The 19622-nt window shown below is 40.4% G+C and overlaps 1 protein-coding gene across 1 annotated transcript; it reads left to right on the forward strand.

Moving 5' to 3' along the window:
• The first annotated feature begins 152 nt into the window (after nucleotides 1-152).
• Nucleotides 153-18371, forward strand: LOC139459909 (parafibromin-like). Its single transcript, XM_071241633.1, has 14 exons — nucleotides 153-325; nucleotides 1479-1584; nucleotides 3901-4030; nucleotides 4490-4551; nucleotides 5346-5431; nucleotides 5992-6214; nucleotides 7576-7680; nucleotides 9355-9424; nucleotides 10214-10384; nucleotides 10733-10820; nucleotides 11707-11844; nucleotides 12069-12160; nucleotides 13676-13817; nucleotides 14956-18371. Exons 1-14 carry the CDS (start codon nucleotides 195-197, stop codon nucleotides 14990-14992), a joined length of 1581 nt encoding a protein of 526 aa, XP_071097734.1. The 5' UTR covers nucleotides 153-194; the 3' UTR covers nucleotides 14993-18371.
• Nucleotides 18372-19622: the final 1251 nt, after the last annotated feature.

A 19622-nucleotide genomic window follows, 5' to 3' on the forward strand; every position in this document is an offset into this window, starting at 1 on the left:
TAGCTCTAACATGGCAACCACATCGAGAGCAGCGACGTTAACATGTAATATTCAGCTTTATGAACATACAAGTGGGCAATATCAATTATTTCTACATGAAACCTAGCTTTTAAATTCAAAATAGCCCACGTTACCTTTTATTCACTATTCATTTAGGCTATTTAAAAGCTTCCGGTTTGCAATTGTAACTCAAAATGGCGGACGTGCTAAGTCTTCTTCGACAATACAACATACAGAAAAAGGAGATCATTGAAAAGGATGACCAGATTATTTTTGGAGAATTTGCATGGCCAAAGAATGTCAAAACAAATTATACAGTTTGGGGGTAAGTAAAAACTAATCCTATGTCCATTTTTAGTAGGTGAAATATGTTTCGTTTTCGCCAAACTTGCATAAACGTGGTTTGAAAATAAACAAACGCCGAAAAACATGTAAAAGTCCAAAATTGTAGCAGATAGTGTCAGTAAATGTCTACCCACTAACGTATGTAGTGACTTTTCTGAGTGTCATGGATTCCCTATATTCTTAATCATGTTGAAAGACCTGTCATGTTCATTCGAACCATCACTTTTAGCCTTCAACTAAAACATTCAAGAGTCGTAGTTGGCATATTCTGATATTTGGTAGACCTTGGTAATCTAAAATCTAACTTTCCCACTCGAACATACTGGGAACAAGTTTAGCGACAGGTCAAATTCTGCCAGGTCTAGTAAGCTCAACTGATTTTAGTCCATGTAATACCTCAAAGATCTACTCAAAATGATGCTAAGGTCCAAGTTTGTGTCAGTAGGCTGAAGAAGCTTTGTTAGAGACAGTTTACTAAATAATACTTTGAGAAAATGTAAAAAAGAGCGACACCAGTGTCTTTTTATATAGTAAAATAAGGTACTGATGCTAGTATTTGTGTTTGTTTCGTGTGATCTCATTTTCTTAACTTAACATTGAAAACAGTGAAATGACACTAACCAATTAATTTCTATGATCCATTGGTTGGGATGATCCAGTCGTCAATTATGATTATTTTGCAACCAGTTCACATCTCTACCCACACTGTTTACAGCAGTCCATTGGCAACTCAATTATTTCAATGAAATAACATTGCCAGTTAATTGGAGATCAGTATTAATAGTTCTTTGAAAGGCTGAAAGGCTCAGGATTAATAGTTTTTCACTTAACTGGGTACAAAAATGATTTACCATTCTACTTTTGTCACCAGAGTATGCAATAATGTACCTGGGTACGTACAGCAACACATGTATCAGTACCAGCATTGCCATTGTAATCAGTGTAATCGATTGTGTCTACACATGGTCTACACGATATAAAAAAAAGCTTTTGGTTTTATTTAATAAAAGATAATGCTAAAATGTCCATGAGTATCATATAATGCCATAAATGAACTGAGTGCAAGGTATTGGTATCATTGAGGGTAGTCATTGCAGCATATTATTCTAACCCTTGTCGTTTCTGAATTACAGTACCGGGAAGGATGGTATCACAAAGGAGTATTACACTCTGGACTCCATCCTGTTCCTCCTGAAGAATGTCCACCTGCAGCATCCCTTGTATGTCAGAGAAGCTGTGGTAAGTAACATCGTGTAGCATTATCTAAATGTTCACCCAGGGCCCTGTTTAAAAAATCATTGGTTGCAAGTACCTGAACGTACGAAATGCAACACATTGCCTGATTCACAAATGTCTGTTATCTGCACTGCGGGGCTCACAGTAACCGCTAGGCCGACATCCCGTGGCTGGTGAAATTATGTCTGGCTAATTGTCTTTGAAAACTGCTAGCCCGAATGGCTAGTTGAAATCCTGACCATTACAACTCTACAGCTGTTTACTCAGATCATTTGGCTTACTTTTTGCAAAGATGTATTATAGTCTATATAAAGTGTACAAGTATGTCTTAGTTTGATTTTCATTTGTAAAATATCTCATGTCTAGTAATTGCGTCCCATAGTAGAGACAAGCATTCTTATAGGATGATATGAATCCCCCTCATCATACACCCAATCGGCAGTAGTGTTTCACCACTTATCCTCACCCTCATCATACACCCAATCAGCAGTAGTGTTTAACCTCTTATCCTCACCCTCATCATACACCCAATCGGCAGTAGTGTTTCACCACTTATCCTCACCCTCATCATACACCCAATCGGCAGTAGTGTTTCACCACTTATCCTCACCCACATCATACACCCAATCGGCAGTAGTGTTTCACCACTTATCCTCACCCTCATCATACACCCAAAAGGCAGTAGTGTTTCACCACTTATCCTCACCCTCATCATACACCCAATCGGCAGTAGTGTTTCACCACTTATCCTCACCCTCATCATACACCCAATCGGCAGTAGTGTTTCACCACTTATCCTCCCCCTCATCATACACCCAATCGGCAGTAGTGTTTCACCACTTATCCTCACCCTCATCATACACCTAATCGGCAGTAGTCTTTCACCACTTATCCTCACCCTCATCATACACCCAAAAGGCAGTAGTGTTTCACCTCTTATCCTCACCCACATCATACACCCAATCGGCAGTAGTGTTTCACCACTTATCCTCACCCTCATCATACACCCAATCGGCAGTAGTGTTTCACCACTTATCCTCACCTTCATCATACACCCAATCGGCAGTAGTGTTTCACCACTTATCCTCACCCTCATCATACACCCAATCGGCAGTAGTGTTTCACCTCTTATCCTCACCCTCATCATACACCCAATCGGCAGTAGTGTTTCACCTCTTATCCTTCCGGTAATCCAAAATAAGCATGTTCCTATCTTCCCGAGTGAGCTTTGGAGTTTTGGTGACTGTCATTTGGCGAGGAAAAGGGGATGTCTACGATTTGTTGTCAGGTTCATGTTGGGTTGCCAAAACTTTCAACTGGAAGCGATTATACTGCACAAAAAATCTGATGGGTACAATTAGCTGTCTTCCATCTCCTGTATACTTTAAATACATGCATGTTATACCAAAATAGTCAATGAACTTATCTGTACAGAGAGGGCTAGTAAGCCAGTCGGGGGCTGTTGAGTTAATATTTGACTCTCGTTTACCCAAGGCATGTTATAATGTTCCGGTTGTACAATGAACAAGGCCACGAAAATTGGGTATTAGAACTGATCAGCAAATGAAAACACCAAGACTGTAGATTTCAACTTCCATGACATGGTATGCACGCCTCATAGTTGCGGCTAAAACGGTTGCATTGTGACCTAAATTTGAGTTTGTCTACTGTCTAAAAATCAGAGTTAGCCAAATGACTACCTTGAAAAATATCTTGTGGTGACTAAGCTTTTGACATTAAGAGACTTAGGGTCATTTTAATTCTTATGGGTTCCATCAGGGTCAGAAATTGGCACTAGTCCTATAGTTCTTGCCCATTAAGGTATCCTAAGGACGAGTAAGATATGCTATCTGTTATCATTGTAAGGACTAGTGGGCTAAAAACTGTTAGTTTCTATATCTGGTTCCCGTGTTGTATGATATTTACTTGACCTAATACAGACCTATCATGACAATTTATCAGGGACTATGTTCGTCTATAAGAGAAGAAGTTTAATGTGATTGATGCATGCATCAATGAATTGATCTTACGAACTAGTTATAGCAGTGTTCAGCATGATTAGATTGTCTTTCCTTTGAATAAAAGTGCTACTTGAAAATATTGACAGCTAACCATTGCTACTTGACACTTTAGGTTTTTATTACGTGCAGGAATTATGCAAATTTAAGTGTTCTGATGACCATGGTAACCCAACAAACTCATTTCACTGAAACCCTGAAATTTGTGTCCATTATGTTTAGCTAGAGCTGCTGAGCTTCCAGGAAACCCATTTAGCTTTGAGGCATTTCGCCTGCACAAATTTCCACCTCACTCTTCCAGGCTCACAGTGTTCACGTCGTCCGACGTCCAGACAGGAAGGATCTCCTGGCATATCTCAATGGAGAAACTACGGCATCAGCTAGTATTGACAAAAGTGCTCCGTTGGAAATATCTCAACGACCGACACAAGGTAAGGGAAATATATTGGTAGATCATATCCTCTCTTTCTGTAGTCTCGTTTGCTGTAATGAGATCACTTTGGAGAATTGTAGGGTAGAAAATATTTAAGTAGACACAATGTATGGATAACAACTTCTTTAATACTGTAAAGGCCACATTTCGGTATAGATCCTTATACCGTTGTCAAGCAAGGTCCTTTTCGCTTGAAAGAACATCTGTCTAGTTTTAACTCTGGTTGCTGTGTTATAGTCTAAGCTTTATCTCTTCTAGGAGGGCGGTGGGGTAGCCTAGTGGTTAAAGCGTTTGCTCTTCACGCCGCAAGCCCGGGTTCACAATGTGTGAAGCCCATTTCTGGTGTCCCCTGTCGTGATATTCCTGGAATATTGCTAATAGCGACGTAAAACCATATTCACTCACTCTTCCAGGAATATTTTCAAAAGAACTGTGACAGTGTATTTGTGTGTTTCAGTCAAGCGAACAGCAGATGATACGAGTGATGATCCTGAGAAACGGAAGAAAGCGAGACTGGAGGTGAGTTGTCTTCCTTTGTGTGCCCTGACTATACATTAGGCCCAAACATACTTTTGTGGTTTACAATTTTATTTTGATAATGTTTGGTTAACAAATTTGCGTCTGTCAAAATAGGTACAAATTTGTGGAGGGCAATTTCTTGTAAATTTGATTTGTCATGAAATTGTTGCGTTGGTCAGTTTAGTGGGGAAAAATATGTGCTGTCACTTGTGAAGTATGTTTTATGTGCTTGCTGTAACATGAAGATGTATGTTCTTCTGAGAAGGTTTTTTCATGCAAGGTTTGCAGTCACTGGAGACTACATACAATGTGTTTGATCAATTAGTATTTCATAATGTTATAGTTACGTTTGATTTTTTATGGTTGTTAATTCATCAATAATGGAGTGAGCTGGCAAATTAATCCAGTTTTAGTCCAGTGACTTTTTACCTTTGGGTTATGACAAGGACCTCTAGACTTTTAATGCTTAATTTGAACACATCAAATGTCTCTTAATAGCATAAGTTCTGTTTGTTTATTGTTTAACGTCACACTCAGCAATAATCCAGCTATATGATGGCGGCCTTTAAATAACTGAGGCTGGACCAGACAATTCAGTGATTGACATCATGAACATCAATCTACATAATTGGGATACAATGAAATGCATCATTAAAGTCAGAGAGCCTGACCACCTGATCCTGTTAGTTGCCTCCAACGACAAACCTAGGTTGCTGAAGCCCAATTCTAACCCGTATCTTCATGGGTCGCATGAATTCTGATTACAATTCAGTCAATAAATTGGTTTCCTTCAGGAAGAACAAGTTCAGCAAGCCAAGAAGAACTGGATCACAAAGATTGATGGGCCGAGAGACACGTCTGTGCTGCCAACTCGACTCGGGTAGGAGGGCTGTTTTAGAATAATGTTTACTGATTAAAATTTATTCTACTCTATGGGGATTATGGGTTGAGTAGATCACCTCTTGTTGTCATGCAGTGATTTATCTAGACTTGCTCGACTGCAGCAGCAGATATCAGTAAAAATTCTGAAACTGAGAATTAAGTAGTTTCCTCTCACACTTGTCTTGGTTCAAAGCATGAATTACTGTCAGGGTTCACTTGTGACCAAGTGCATTGAGGTGCCATTATTTTCCTGTCAAGTTATGTCCCTTGGCTATGCCAGGATCCAGTGAGTTCATTTTGCATATTAGTCATTAATATTGTTCTTGGTTCTTTTAACACCATTCCTGTGCGTTTTACCAGACTGATAAACGAATGCAACCTGCACAACTTCAGATAGCTGACTTTCTGTATGTAACTGAAATACTGTTCAAAGCAGCATTAAACTCAACTTACTCCCTTCCCTGAATCCCAGTTGGACAGTGTCTTATCATGCCCCTATCTTGTACATGTAAAGACTTGGTTGTTGCTAGTGTGTGTACTGTGTGATGTCCTCCCCAGCACATCCTCTCTCCACGAGGCCATGCCCCTGGAGAAGATTGCTGCCATCAAAGCCAAACGTTTGGCCATCAAGAGAACCAAGATCAAAGGAGATGACGACATCCAGGTCGGGGCACTGGAGCAAAGGAGTTTCGTGGACGCTGAGGTGGACGTGACGCGGGACATTGTCAACAGGGAAAGGCTGTGGAGGACCAGAACCACTATCCTGCAGAGTGCTGGCAAGGTGGGCAGTTACACAGCATGCAGTCAGTCCGCATGCATGCACTATGTAGTCAAGCATGCACTATGTAGCCAAGCATGCACAGAGACAGATCGGGGATTTTTGAAAAGGGGGCGTAACCCCTGTTAGCATGCATGGAGTTGGTCATCATGCATGCGCTGTAGTCAAGCATGCACTATGTAGTCAAGCATGCACAGAGACAGATCCGAGATTTTTAAAAAGGGGGCGTAACCCCTGTTAGCATGCATGCAGTTGGTCATCATGCATGCATTTATTTAGTCATGGTGTATGGGGGTCATGCATGCTGTTGGTAACAATGCATGCATGTTGTCAGTCATGACATATTGTGTTGGCATGCATACAATTTCCATCATGCTTGCAGCTGGTAATAATGCATTTAGTTAGTAACAATGCATGCATATATATAGTCATGGTGTTAACTATATAAAGTTTGTTGGTAACAATGTATACAGTTTCCATCATGCTTGCAGCCGGTAACAATGCATGCATATAGCATGTATAGTTAGTAACAATGCATGCATATATGTAGTTGTGGTGTTAACATACATTCTGTTGGTGACAATGCATACATTTGGTCATTCATGCAGCTGGTAACAATGCATGCATATATTTCGTAACAATACATGCATATATGTAGTTGTGGTGTTAACATACATTCTGCAAATGCATACATTTGGTCATGCATGCAGCTGGTAACAATGCATGCATATATTTCGTAACAATACATTCATATATGTAGTTGTGGTGTTAACATACATTCTGCAAATGCATACATTTGGTCATGCATGCAGCTGGTAACAATGCATGCACATATTAAGTCATGTATGGGGTCATAATACCATTTGGCATACAATTTGTTTGTGTACAGCTAGTGATAATGCATGCATATAGTTAGTCATGGTGTTCGGGGTTGGCATACATGCTGTTGGTCTTTATGCATGCAGATGGCATGGTTACAATACACAAGAGAAGTCTGTTACACTGGATCAGTTGTTTATGAGGCATGCAGGCAGTTTGTCATGCTTTAGTCAATTAGATGGTCAGTGAGTAAGTGAGTTACTTGTAGATGAAATGCTTTCAGATGAGATATTGATCGTCTTGTATCTAAGTACCGAGAAATTGGGGATTAAACCCATTCTAGTGTGTCTGAGTTTGTATGAGAGTGACATAGTTGGTAGTTCACATCAACTGTTACCAACATGTTGTAAACATTTCATTTACTTGAAAATTTGGACACATATCAGCCTTAAAAAACATAATTTTCTGTTCGAAGCAAATGCTCACAAATCTTAATTCCTATTCAAAACTTTCAGTTGATACACTGAAATATGTTTTTATTTCAGCATTTTGCCAAGAACATCTTCAGCATTCTCCAATCTATCAAGGCTCGGGAAGAAGGGTCACAGAGGCAGCAGAGCAACCCAGTCGTACAACACACACCAGCAGTGGTAAGTTTGTTGTTTAACGCCGCACTAAGCAATATTACAGCTGTATTAAGGCGGTCTGTAAATAATCAAGTATGCACCAGACAATCCAGTGATTGACGTCATGAGCATCGATCCATGCAATTGGGATGCATCAACCAAGTCAGTGACATCCCGATAGTCGCCCTTACAGCAAGCATAGGTTGCTGAAGACCTGTTCTACCCCGGATCTTCACGGGTGGATTGTTGCTCACAATATCAATCACTGGATTGTCTGGTTGATTATTTTCAGGCCTCGTCATGTGGCTGGAATATTGCTGGGTGCAGCGAACTGGCATGACTGCCCACTGGCAAAAGGTTGTCTTAGGGCTACAACTGTTGTAACTCCAGTACATGGAGAGTGACCGATGAACTCACGAGGCAGAATGAGATACTTGTACCTGAGTGAATCAATTTTGTAACATTATTTTACGAGGGATAGTCTGTCTTTTTGTGTTTAGAAACTGTAGAGATATGCATGTTTTGTAATCTCAATTAAAACTATGGAACATTTGGGGTTAAATAACCAATCATCATGAAGCAAATATAAAGAGACTAAACTATAATTTCATCTGTGATGCATGATGGGTAATAGTTTAACATAGGCCGACAATAACCATAGCGCAAGTGCGCCCGAATTGTTGCTCAAGAAACTTGGGCCAAAGTCATTTGATATGATTTTTCGGACCAACTTCAGTGATACTTGTTGATGCAAAAGTCAGTCAAGTACTGGAAATATTGCCACTTTTTTAAATTCTGAATTAACAATTTGATTGGATGGGATGACTTTAGAGTTGTGTCATTGACCGATGGTGACCAGGGTATTTTGTCATACTAGTGGGCAGCGTTAGAAGAAGTTGACACTGCCTGTCGTAAGAGGCAGTAAACAGGATCGGAAGGTCAGGCTCGCTGACTTGGTTAATGCATGTCATCGATCCCAATTGCATGGATCAATGCTCATGATATTAATCACTGAATTGTCTGGTCCAGACTTGATTATTTATACAGACCGCTGTCATAAAGTTGGAATGTTGCTGAGTGCAGCGTTAGACAAAAAAACAACAACTTAGAAGTTCTATTTTTTAAGACTAATCCAAAGGACTAATGTGAACCTTGTTTCACTAGACCTCTGAGTTTGTAGCTAGTCCTGCTTGAACAAGACAAAAATCTTTACTATGTTTTCAATAGCTGTCTGTTTTATCAGAAAACAAATATCTGTAGCAAAATTGAAGTATTTAGAACTGGTTCAGAATTATGCTACTTTTCAACAAGGACTACCCTCATTGGATTTTTACTTGTTCTTGTCACTATTTAGTTGTCTCGGGCTATCAGACTAGCTTGAATTTCGAAGGCTTGTGAGATATGGGAAAAAAGGTCGGAAGATCTTTCTTGCTTTCTTTCACAGTGGCATCAGTGGAATAGAAGGAAAGCTTAAAAAATATATCAATAGGTCAGTTTTTGAAGTACAACATGAAAGTGAAGGGGTTATGTCATAAACCATGATGTTCAACATTGAAGAGGAAGTCCTCAGGTCACTGTAGCAGCAACCCTCAAGGATCTCAGGACACTCCTTAGTTTCCAACACTCATAGGTGTGCCTGATTGTACTGACTAATACAAAATGTGCTTCTAGTTATTCCGTCTCTGGTTTTGTTCTCAGGAGGCAGCTAAGCCTGTTCCAACAACCGGCTACAGCAGATACGATCAGGAGAGATTCAGACCTAAAGATGGTAAGTTCTGTTTCGGGTGACTCTTTGGATTGGGACGATATGTCTTTTAAACGACGGGGGCTGTTGGGTAGCGTAGTGGTTAAAGCGTTCGCTCGTCACGTCGAAGACCCGGGTTCTATTACTGACATGGGTACAGTGTGTGAAGCCCATTTCTGGTGTCCCTAGTCTTGATTTTGCTGGAATAAAGGACTGTAAAACCATACTTGCTCACTTTAAACAGCACGAGGATACTTCAACTGACTGTGTGAGTTGCCTCCCTTGGGTTCGGATCCTATGTTTGTGTTTCACCTTGATTATGGTGCTGTGCTTGTGTGTTTACTGAAATACTGTTCATTTAACAAAACTCAATCTCACACTCTCCTTGAGGAACACACACATGGTTTACCTGATAGAATATGAATATTACTATTAACTATTGTTAATAACATGTGATGACAGATAAGCTATGGTAATATGAAAGAATCAGATGTTCTTTACACTTCTTTTTAGTAAAACATACTGACACACTTTGAAAACGCATTTTCAAATCTTTGTAATATTTGGCAAAATGACCACAAAAATTAAATTAGGGTGTTCTGGGCATTTAGGCATGAGATAATCAAACACAAAACTGTCGTCTAAAGGGTTCAAATTTAACTCTGTGTCTTGAGATATATGCCAAAATCATTTGTGGTCGTTTATTTCGAGTTAACTTTCAGTGTCTTTCAGTATGCATGTCATTCTCACTTGGAGTGAAAATATCTGAGATGACTTTCTGATTGGAGCTTTTTTTAACTTGCTTTCTTTCAGAAACGGAGGGTTTCAAGATTGACACAATGAGAACCTTCCATGGACTGACACTGAAGTCAGTGACAGAGGGGGCATCTTCAAGGAAAACACACACGCCGCAACCAGCACCACAACCCCAGCCAATGTCTCGACCCATCTCACAGGCACGGCCACCACCCAATCAGAAGAAAGGTTGGTTGTTAGACAAAGACAACGGGTTTGATAGTCGATGATAGTTGGATTGATATCAGTTATTCCTGCCACATTGCTAGTTCTACCCCATGTCTCCTATGATGATATACCTGCCGGTACACTGTATATAATTAGTGTCCTCAGTTTTCATATACTTTCTCCCGCTATGACGTTTTGTTATCATTGTTATTCAAATGCTCTTTGGTGAAATTTATATATATTAATGTTTTAAGGTTGAGACTGTTGAACTGTTTAATCTGTAGACAATCTGTAGACACATGGCAGTGTATGTGTGATATATATTATGGCAATTATTTCCCGTTGTTAAATACGCTGTGTATCTACCAGGTTCCCGTACACCAATCATCATCATCCCTGCAGCAGCAACCTCCATCATCACAATGCTTAACGCTAAAGATGTCTTGCAAGATCTTCGGTGAGTCGGATCAGCATCATCAATGGATGTTGGAAAGTTAATGTTTTCATGTACCTGGGTCAAGGATGCTGTTTCCCTTAGTACAGGGGAATCGTGCAGGGGACGTATTGGGCACTTGCAGAACCAGAGTTGGGTCTGGGCTGTGTTTTCCCCCTTCTTAGCTCACCTGACTAAAAGTCGTGTTCTGGTCTGGCATAAACATCTTCTCCTTGGACCTTTAATGGTGACCATTTCTTAACCATTTCTGTTCAAAATGTCATGAAGTTTTCTAACATGCTTTTTAATCAAGGTTCTCACGTAACTTGATGCACATTGGAGTAAAACCTGTTTTATTACAATATTAATCTTGATTATTGAGCAAATCTTCTTGACTGGGCGCTGCCATTTTGTTTGAAGCAAATGCAAGTGATATGAGAGATGGAATCCGATTGGTCTGTAGGAGGAACATAAAAGGGACATAACTAGAAATAGCCACTGGTGGCGCTACAATCGAGCTTAGAAATTCCAGCCTACTTTTACAGTCAGTTAACGCCCTTGCCTCGGGAAGATGATTAATTTGTAATAGTGGACTGGACTTAAATAATGAAGTAGTGTATTCAGATGTTCAAAATAAGTTAAAAGAACGCCCTATTTGTTTTTATGACCGTCGTTAATCAGGTGGCCAAGTGTGGGTTTTGTTGAACTTGTTTTGAGTAGTATGTGAATGGAGTTGTTCTGACAAGAAAATAGAGTAAGAAAGTCTGAACAAGTCTGTTTGACAGTAACCTCTTTCTTGTTGTTTTGCAAACTTCGATCATTGCCTTGAACAGCCCTTACAGTTTTATGATTGGTTGCTTAAGTGTTTATGAACTCTGGCATGTAAAAACAACATCCCGTATGTTGCCAGGTTTATCAGCACAGAGCAGAAAAAATCCCAGGGAGCCAAGCGAGACAATGAAGTGCTCATCCAGAGACGGAAGGAAGGTGGTCTGACAGTGCCCTACAGGATCATTGACAACCCACTCAAACTCTCCCCCGATGACTGGTAAGTTATACTGCCCTACAACATCAACAGCTAACACTGCCCTACAGGATCATTGACAATCCACTGAATCAGATTTTTACCCCCAATTTGCCTCGAAAGGGTATTTGGTTTGAAGTCCAAGACAGTCCTGACTAAGATGTTTTTACACAGAGTACTATGTGTACATACAGTATGCTTCTGTTAACCTCTACTACTGCTTTGTATACGGTGCACCTCTGTTTCAGGGATCGTGTCGTGGCCGTGTTTGTTCAGGGTCCAGCCTGGCAGTTCAAGGGATGGCCATGGAACGGAAACCCTGTGGAAATATTCTCAAAAAGTGAGTCCATTGTTTGTATCTATGGACCATGATCGACACTTGTTTGAAATCTGTGATTACAAAGAAAAACTCACAGCAGTAGTTTGATGAATTGTTTGATAGGCATTACTTAGAAGCTGACGGATGACAAAGTACAGAATATATATAGTAGGTGGAGGATTAACAGTAGAGGAACTGTTAACCCTCCACCCACTATATGTATTCTGTACAATGTTCCTCATTCAGTCTTGCTTGACAACGGTTTGAGGATCTATACCGAAACATCGCCTTTACAGTATTAAAGAAGTTGTTATCCAAAAATTGTGTCTACTTTGTCAATAGTTTGATGTTGATGTTACCAAAAGAAAGTGGTAAGGTATTTACTGTCATGACTATAGGGTGGTGATTAGGCATTAGGGTAGCCTCATGGTTAAAGCATTTGCTCGTCATGCCTAAGACCTTGGTTCAATTCCCGACATTCGGACAATGTGTGAAGTTCATTTCTGGCGTGTTATTGCTGGAATATTGTTAAAAGAGGCATAAAACCATACTAACTCACTCAACTTGTGACCAACCCTGTGGAGATTCCAGGTTAGAATAGGTCCCCAGTAGGATGCTTGTTAGAGGTGACTATAGTATAATGGATCAAGGGCTCGGTGACTCTGTTTATTGTGTGTTAGTGCTGATAAGATCAATCACTGCTCTGTAATAACTTACAGGCGGCCATTGTCATCATATAGCTGGAATATTGATGAGTGTTGCATTAATAGAGGTGAAACGATTTTTATGATCACCTTTTATTTTTGTCAGTCAAAAATCGCAAAATGTGTTGTAATTAATTTCACTACTAACAAACAAGTGTCTTCAGCTAGCTTTTCCTTTCGAACCTGCTCTGAAATATTTGTGGTCAAGACATTTCTTTACGATTTGACGGAAATGAGTATATCGCAATACGTAGCATATCGTGATACGTATTACATCGTGACCTTGCTGTATCGTTTCACCCCAAGGCATTAAGTAACAAACGTAACAAACCAAACAGAAAAACTTACCCCTATTGATGACTGTTTCTGTCTACAGTTAAGGCCTATCATCCCCTATTGATGACTGTTTCTGTCTACAGTCAAGGCCTATCATCTCCTATTAATGACTGTTTCTGTCTACAGTTAAGGCCTGTCATCCCCTATTGATGACTGTTTCTGTCTACAGTCAAGGCCTATCATCTCTTATTAATGACTGTTTCTGTCTACAGTTAAGGCCTATCATCTCCTATTAATGACTGTTTCTGTCTACAGTTAAGGCCTATCATCCCCTATTGATGACTGTTTCTGTCTACAGTTAAGGCCTATCATCCCCTATTGATGACTGTTTCTGTCTACAGTTAACATGGTTAAGGCCTATCATCTTACCCCTATTGATGACTGTTTCTGTCTACAGTTAAGGCCTATCATCCCCTATTGATGACTGTTTCTGTCTACAGTTAACATGGTTAAGGCCTATCATCTTACCCCTATTGATGACTGTTTCTGTCTACAGTTAAGGCCTATCATCTGAAGTGGTCTGAGCTGCCCCTGGACAACAATGTGGCAAAGTGGAACGTACATGTTATTAGTCTCGACCGAAACAAGCGCCATCTTGACCGTGCCAACTTACAGCAGTTCTGGGAACGCCTGGACAAGTAAGTGTGACCTACTGAAATACTTACAGGGAAGAATCCCGTGGGAACCACGGATCTGAAAAGATCCTGTCCATCCCCATCCTTGATAATACAGGGTGTCTTATTCCTTTCCATCATGTCAAATACCCAGGACCCAATTGTCTCCGGACCCGTGAAGATCTGGGGTAGAATATGTCTTCAGCAACCCATGCTTGCTGTAATAGGTGACTATGCCTGTCGTAAGAGGCTAACAGGATTGGGTGGTCGGGTTCGCTGACATGGTTGATGCATGTCATCGTATCCCATTTTCATGGATCGATGCTCATGATATCAATCCCTGGATTGTCTGGTCCTGATCCGATTATTTACAGACCACCATCATATAGCTGGAGTATTGCAGAGTGAAGCATTAAACAACAAACACACATTTGTCTACTCAACATTCCCTGGTATTTCATGGTTAGCACGAGTGTCAGTATCGCTGGTACCGGACTCTACTTATGTGTGTTCTTCACTGCAATAGGGCTTCCCAACAATATTCAGGAAAACTTCATTTTCAACTTTAAATTTAAAACAGTATATATGAGATATATGGATTTGGAGGATTTTCCCTCAGTTCCTGTCACTTGCTTCGACCACAGTTCAGTGTGTTGTAGGTCTGTCTCAAACAACTCTTGGGGAATCTGTTTAAGTAAGATATCGCTAAACATTCAGGTGTAAGTGATGGAGAGCAATAGCCCTGCATTGTTGTGAGAGGGTAGGAATGAGCTCAAGTCTTGATGTATCATCTTGCAAGATCATCATCTTATCAGATACCCCATGGAGATTCTGGTTTAGAATTGGTCTCCAGCAGCCAATGCTGGTTATAGGAGCTAACTTAGAGGATCAAGTGCTCAGACTCGGTGACTTGGTCGATGGTGTGGCAACATACCCTGATGGTGTGGATCGTTGCTCACAATATCAATCACTGAATTGTCTGGTCCGAACTCTATTATTTACAGGCTGCTGTCATATAGCTGGAATATTGCTGAAAAGCGGCCTCAAGGAACAAACATAACACTTACCTCTATTTGCAATTGCAATAATTTGTGGAGGTAGAAACTATTTATGAGAGCATTTGATCATATGCTGTGAATCCCATCACTATCTATCATTTCAGATACCTGATCAAGAACAAAGCCCACTTGCGATTCTAATCACCAGGATCTCTAACCTCATCATGACCTACTTCATGTGCCAATGTTGTCTGTGAAGGAACAGATTCACCTGCAGTGAACGCAACATCACATGAATGCAGCATCCAATGAACGCAGCAATACTGCAGCATGTTGTGACCCTCACATTTCAACATGAGGGGAAACAGAACACTTTCATCTGCCATTTGCTATGCAGAGTGGCCTCCCTTGATCATGTCAGAACCTGCTCATCATGGTTCCAGATCCCATGTTCATCCCGATGTTGATGCTTGTTTTGTCAGCATCGCGTCGTGCTTGTGGATTTTACCATCATCTAAGACCTTTGGACTTTGCCCACAAGAAGCTGACACTCTGATGTAACAGATATAGTATTCAGTAGGCTTCGCCCAACAGGACAAAGGACAAACTGTCAGAGAAGATTCACAGCAGAGGCATTTAGTTTGATACCATCAGTATTGTCCTCCATGCCACAGCCAATATGTTTCAGGGTTCAGATTAAGCTTACGTATCACACAGATGACTGTACAGGAAGACGTTTTTTACAGCATCCTCAATTCTCCAGTGTGTTCTCCAATGTATTACGATAAATATGCTGGACCCATTGGCTTCCTTAGCTTCATTTTGACCTGAACGGCACATGATTCATTGGTTGCTAATGGTGACTTCCCAACCAAACAGCTGTATGTAATCACAGGTGATGTAGTGATGTAGTGTATCCTACCCTTTAAGTATGGATGATGGGCGCCAGGGTATTGATTGTAATAGAGTGGCAGTATTGTACACAAGAATGCCCTTTCATGTGCACAAGTGTGTTGAGTATGTTTATCGTTATGTAACATTAGGAAAGTAAAAAAAATTAAATCCTTGGATTTGATGAGAACTTGTGAATTTTTCTTCACCAAAACTAATCTTCAGGAGAGATTCAATCCCTTTTGCTATTTTTCAAAACAAAACAAGAAAGATATTTTTTATTAGTGTCTTTTTTAGTCATGTTTATGTTAGATGCCATGATAAAGCTACATTGGCGATTGTGTTGTTTTATCAATGCTTACTTTGTATTAGCCATAATGCTATGGAGAGTACTTATCTGGATGATCTCCTTGAACCTGGACTGGTACGTGTGTTGTTACCATAGAGATGATCAGTTCTGACTGTGGAATGGTTGGGCCATACTGGTAATTGTGTTGGCACCATGGAGATGGACATTTATGACTCTGGTGATTGTGTTGTTACCATGGAGATGAAGATTGATCACTATAGTGATTATGTTGTCACCATGGAGATGAACATGTATCACTATGGTGATTGTGTTGTCACCATGGAGATGGACATTTATGACTGTGGTGATTGTGTTGTTACCATGGAGATGAACATTGATCCCTATAGTGATTATGTTGTCACCATGGAGATGAACATGTATCACTATGGTGATTGTGTTGTCACCATGGAGATGAACATTTATCACTATGGTAATTGTGTTGTCACCATGGAGATAATCACTGTGGATTGGTTGGCCAAGATGCTTACTATTATGTAAAGTACCTGGTATCATTCATATCCCTTTTTTTTGATTGCCCAAGTCAATGCTTGTGTTCAGTGTTTGTCATTGTTTATAATGTAAATAGTACATTTATGTAAAGATTTGGAAGAGAGTAGTAGAAGTTATTCTGTGTACAAAGTGTCTTGTTCATAATTCCTCATCGCAATCATCTGTAGACTTAATGGTATTGGCTTCCTCCATGTTATCCCATCCAACGCACAGTCCTACTGACTAGCATGATGACAAGCATGATGACAAGCATGATGACAAGCAGCCACGTCACCACACCAAGGCATCAGGTCAGTCAGTATCAGGTGATCATCCTCAGCATCATTTAATCAAGTTCAGGGGCAGTTGGGTAGCCCAGTGGTTAAAGCGTTCACTCGTCACGCCGAAGACCCGGGTTCGATTCCCGACATGGGTACAATGTGTGAAGCCAATTTCTGGTGTCCCCCGCAGTGATATTGCTGGAATATTGCTAAAAGCGGCATAAAACCATACTCACTCACTCATCAAGTTCATCTTTTTTTTTCAATGCAATCGTTTTGATAATTGCATGGTCATCATTTGAATCCAGTCTTGGTAATATACTGTTCAGTCCCTTCCAACAGGTTCAGAATTAAGACTGTTGTGTGATTATTTTTATTCTCACAGTCAAAATTTCATTGATTTCAGACAAATATTCAGCAATTGGAGATTGAGTTATTAATATTTTTTGTGATGAACACACCAAAGTCATTCTGCTTATTTCTCCTGGGGCAAGATAGGTGCTGCTATTCTCTGTCCAGGTTTGTGTCTGATGTGAAACCCAAATTCACCCTTATTATGTATCTGGGTTTCACACTCCGTCGCAGTGGTGACTCAGCATAACACCACTGCCACAGGCTAATTTGCATATCACGTGATCAGACTTTTCTCTTGTTTGTAAACAAACACGCTTTTTCAGAAATCAGTATAAATCGGACTAATGCAAGTAGTTGGGGGCGCTTAACATATTGTTTTGCATAATTATATAGATATGCTACTACAACTGCGACAGAGAGTTGCATGGCAATATATATTTATACATCAAAGTGACCGTATCACTAGCTCTCCGTTGGGCTTAGATGACAGCACGTGGAGCCGTACAACCAATGTAAACAAAGGATAACTACACATAAACAAGTAGATTTTCACGTATTAGGATACTTTCTTAATGAACCGTAACCATTCTTTGACATTTGTTTCTGAAAATGTGTAGACTTGTCAAACATGAAACGGATGAAAGGCATATGCAATATCTTGAATGGACTGTGAAAGATGTGACGAATCGTCACATGGCGCTGGCCTGTGGCAGAGGTACTATGCTGGCTGGCTGCCGGCCGGCCGCATGGAACTCTGGGTAGGAGAGTGTCTGGGTTTGCGAGCTCAGTACCGTACCCATGGGTTTTGCCAAAGTGGTAAACGTCTTAAGACCTGCATCACTTTGCACCTTCCAACGTCAAGCTGGCACACCTTGATATGACTGAAATACTGTTCAGTCTCCTGGTTGACAGTCATGGACATGGCTAGAGAGATTTCTGCTGGTCCACTGGAGAACCATTTTCCTCTTAATTCAGATGCATTGGCACTCACCATATTGTTACATAATACTTGTGTATATAGATATGTACATAGTGTGTATTTCACCTCAATCATGTGAAAGATGTTTTTGTAATACCATAGGAAAAGATCCTATGACCTCAATACCAGTGCTCCGTTTGCTGTTCCATATTTGATAGAACAGTTGGCCCTTTTACAATGATACGTTGATATCAAACCCTGTACAGAACAAAAAACATGCAATAAATATGCATTTCAAACTGGAATTTGTTTTGTTTCATTATCCACAGTGAAGGGACATGTGATGATTGTTGCCATGGTTGTCAAACCTGTCGGTCATTCAGGGTGGAAGTGGTCCCTAGCAACCTGTGCTGGTCATAAGAGACATAACATGGATTGTTACCCCAAATATCAGTCACTGGATTGTGTGGTCCAGATTTGATTATTCAAAGGCCGCCATCATGTGACTGGATTGTTGCCGTTTGTGGCAGTAAACAACAAACATACTCAAACATGATTATTGTTGCCTTTGTTGTAAAGGAATTGTGTGATATGTTGCCTTTGTTGTAAAGGAACTGTGTGAAGTGTTGCCTTTGTTGTGAAGGAACTGTGTGATATGTTGCCTTTATTCTGAAGGAACTGTGTGATATGCTGTCTTTGTTGTGAAGGAACTGTGTGATATGTTGCCCTTGTTGTGAAGGAACTGTGTGATATGTTGCCCTTGTGAAGGCACTGTGTGATATGTTGCCTTTGTTGTGAAGGAACTGTGTGATATGTTGCCTTTGTTTTGAAGGAACTTTGTGACATGTTGCATTTGTTGTGAAGGAACTGTGTGATGTGTTACCTTTGTTGTAAAGGAACTGTGTGATATGTTGCCTTTGTTGTGAATGAACTGGGTGATGTGTTGTCTTTGTTGTGAAGAACTGTGTGATGTGTTGCCTTTGTTGTGATGGAACTGTGTGATGTGTTGTGTTTGTTGTGAAGGAACTGTGTGATATGTTGCCTTTGTTGTGAAGGAACTGTGGGATAGGTTGCCTTTGTTGCAAAGGAACTGTTTGATATGTTGCCCTTGTGAAGGCACTGTGTGATATGTTGCCTTTGTTGTGAAGGAACTGTGTGATATGTTGTGAAGGAACTGTGTGATATGTTGTCTTTGTTGTGAAGGAACTGTGTGATATGTTGCCTTTGTTGTGAAGGAACTGTGTGATATGTTGTCTTTGTTGTGAAGGAACTGTGTGATGTGTTGCCTTTGTTGTGAAGGAACTGTGCGATATGTTGCCTTTGTTGTAAAGGAACTGTGTGATATGTTGCCTTTGTTGTGAAGGAACTGTGTGATATGTTGCCTTTGTTGTGAAGGAACTGCGTGATGTGTTGCCTTTGTTGTGAAGGAACTGTGTGATGTGTTGCCTCTGTTGTGAAGTTAAAGGATGATTTTTTCCATTGTTCTGAAAACTTGGTGATGACTGGTGCCATTGTTCTGAAAACTAGGTGATGACTGTTGCCATTGTT

This window comes from Haliotis cracherodii, unplaced genomic scaffold (assembly GCF_022045235.1).
Source record: "Haliotis cracherodii isolate W230 unplaced genomic scaffold, xgHalCrac1.p SCAF_13, whole genome shotgun sequence".
Classification (NCBI taxonomy): domain Eukaryota; kingdom Metazoa; phylum Mollusca; class Gastropoda; order Lepetellida; family Haliotidae; genus Haliotis; species Haliotis cracherodii.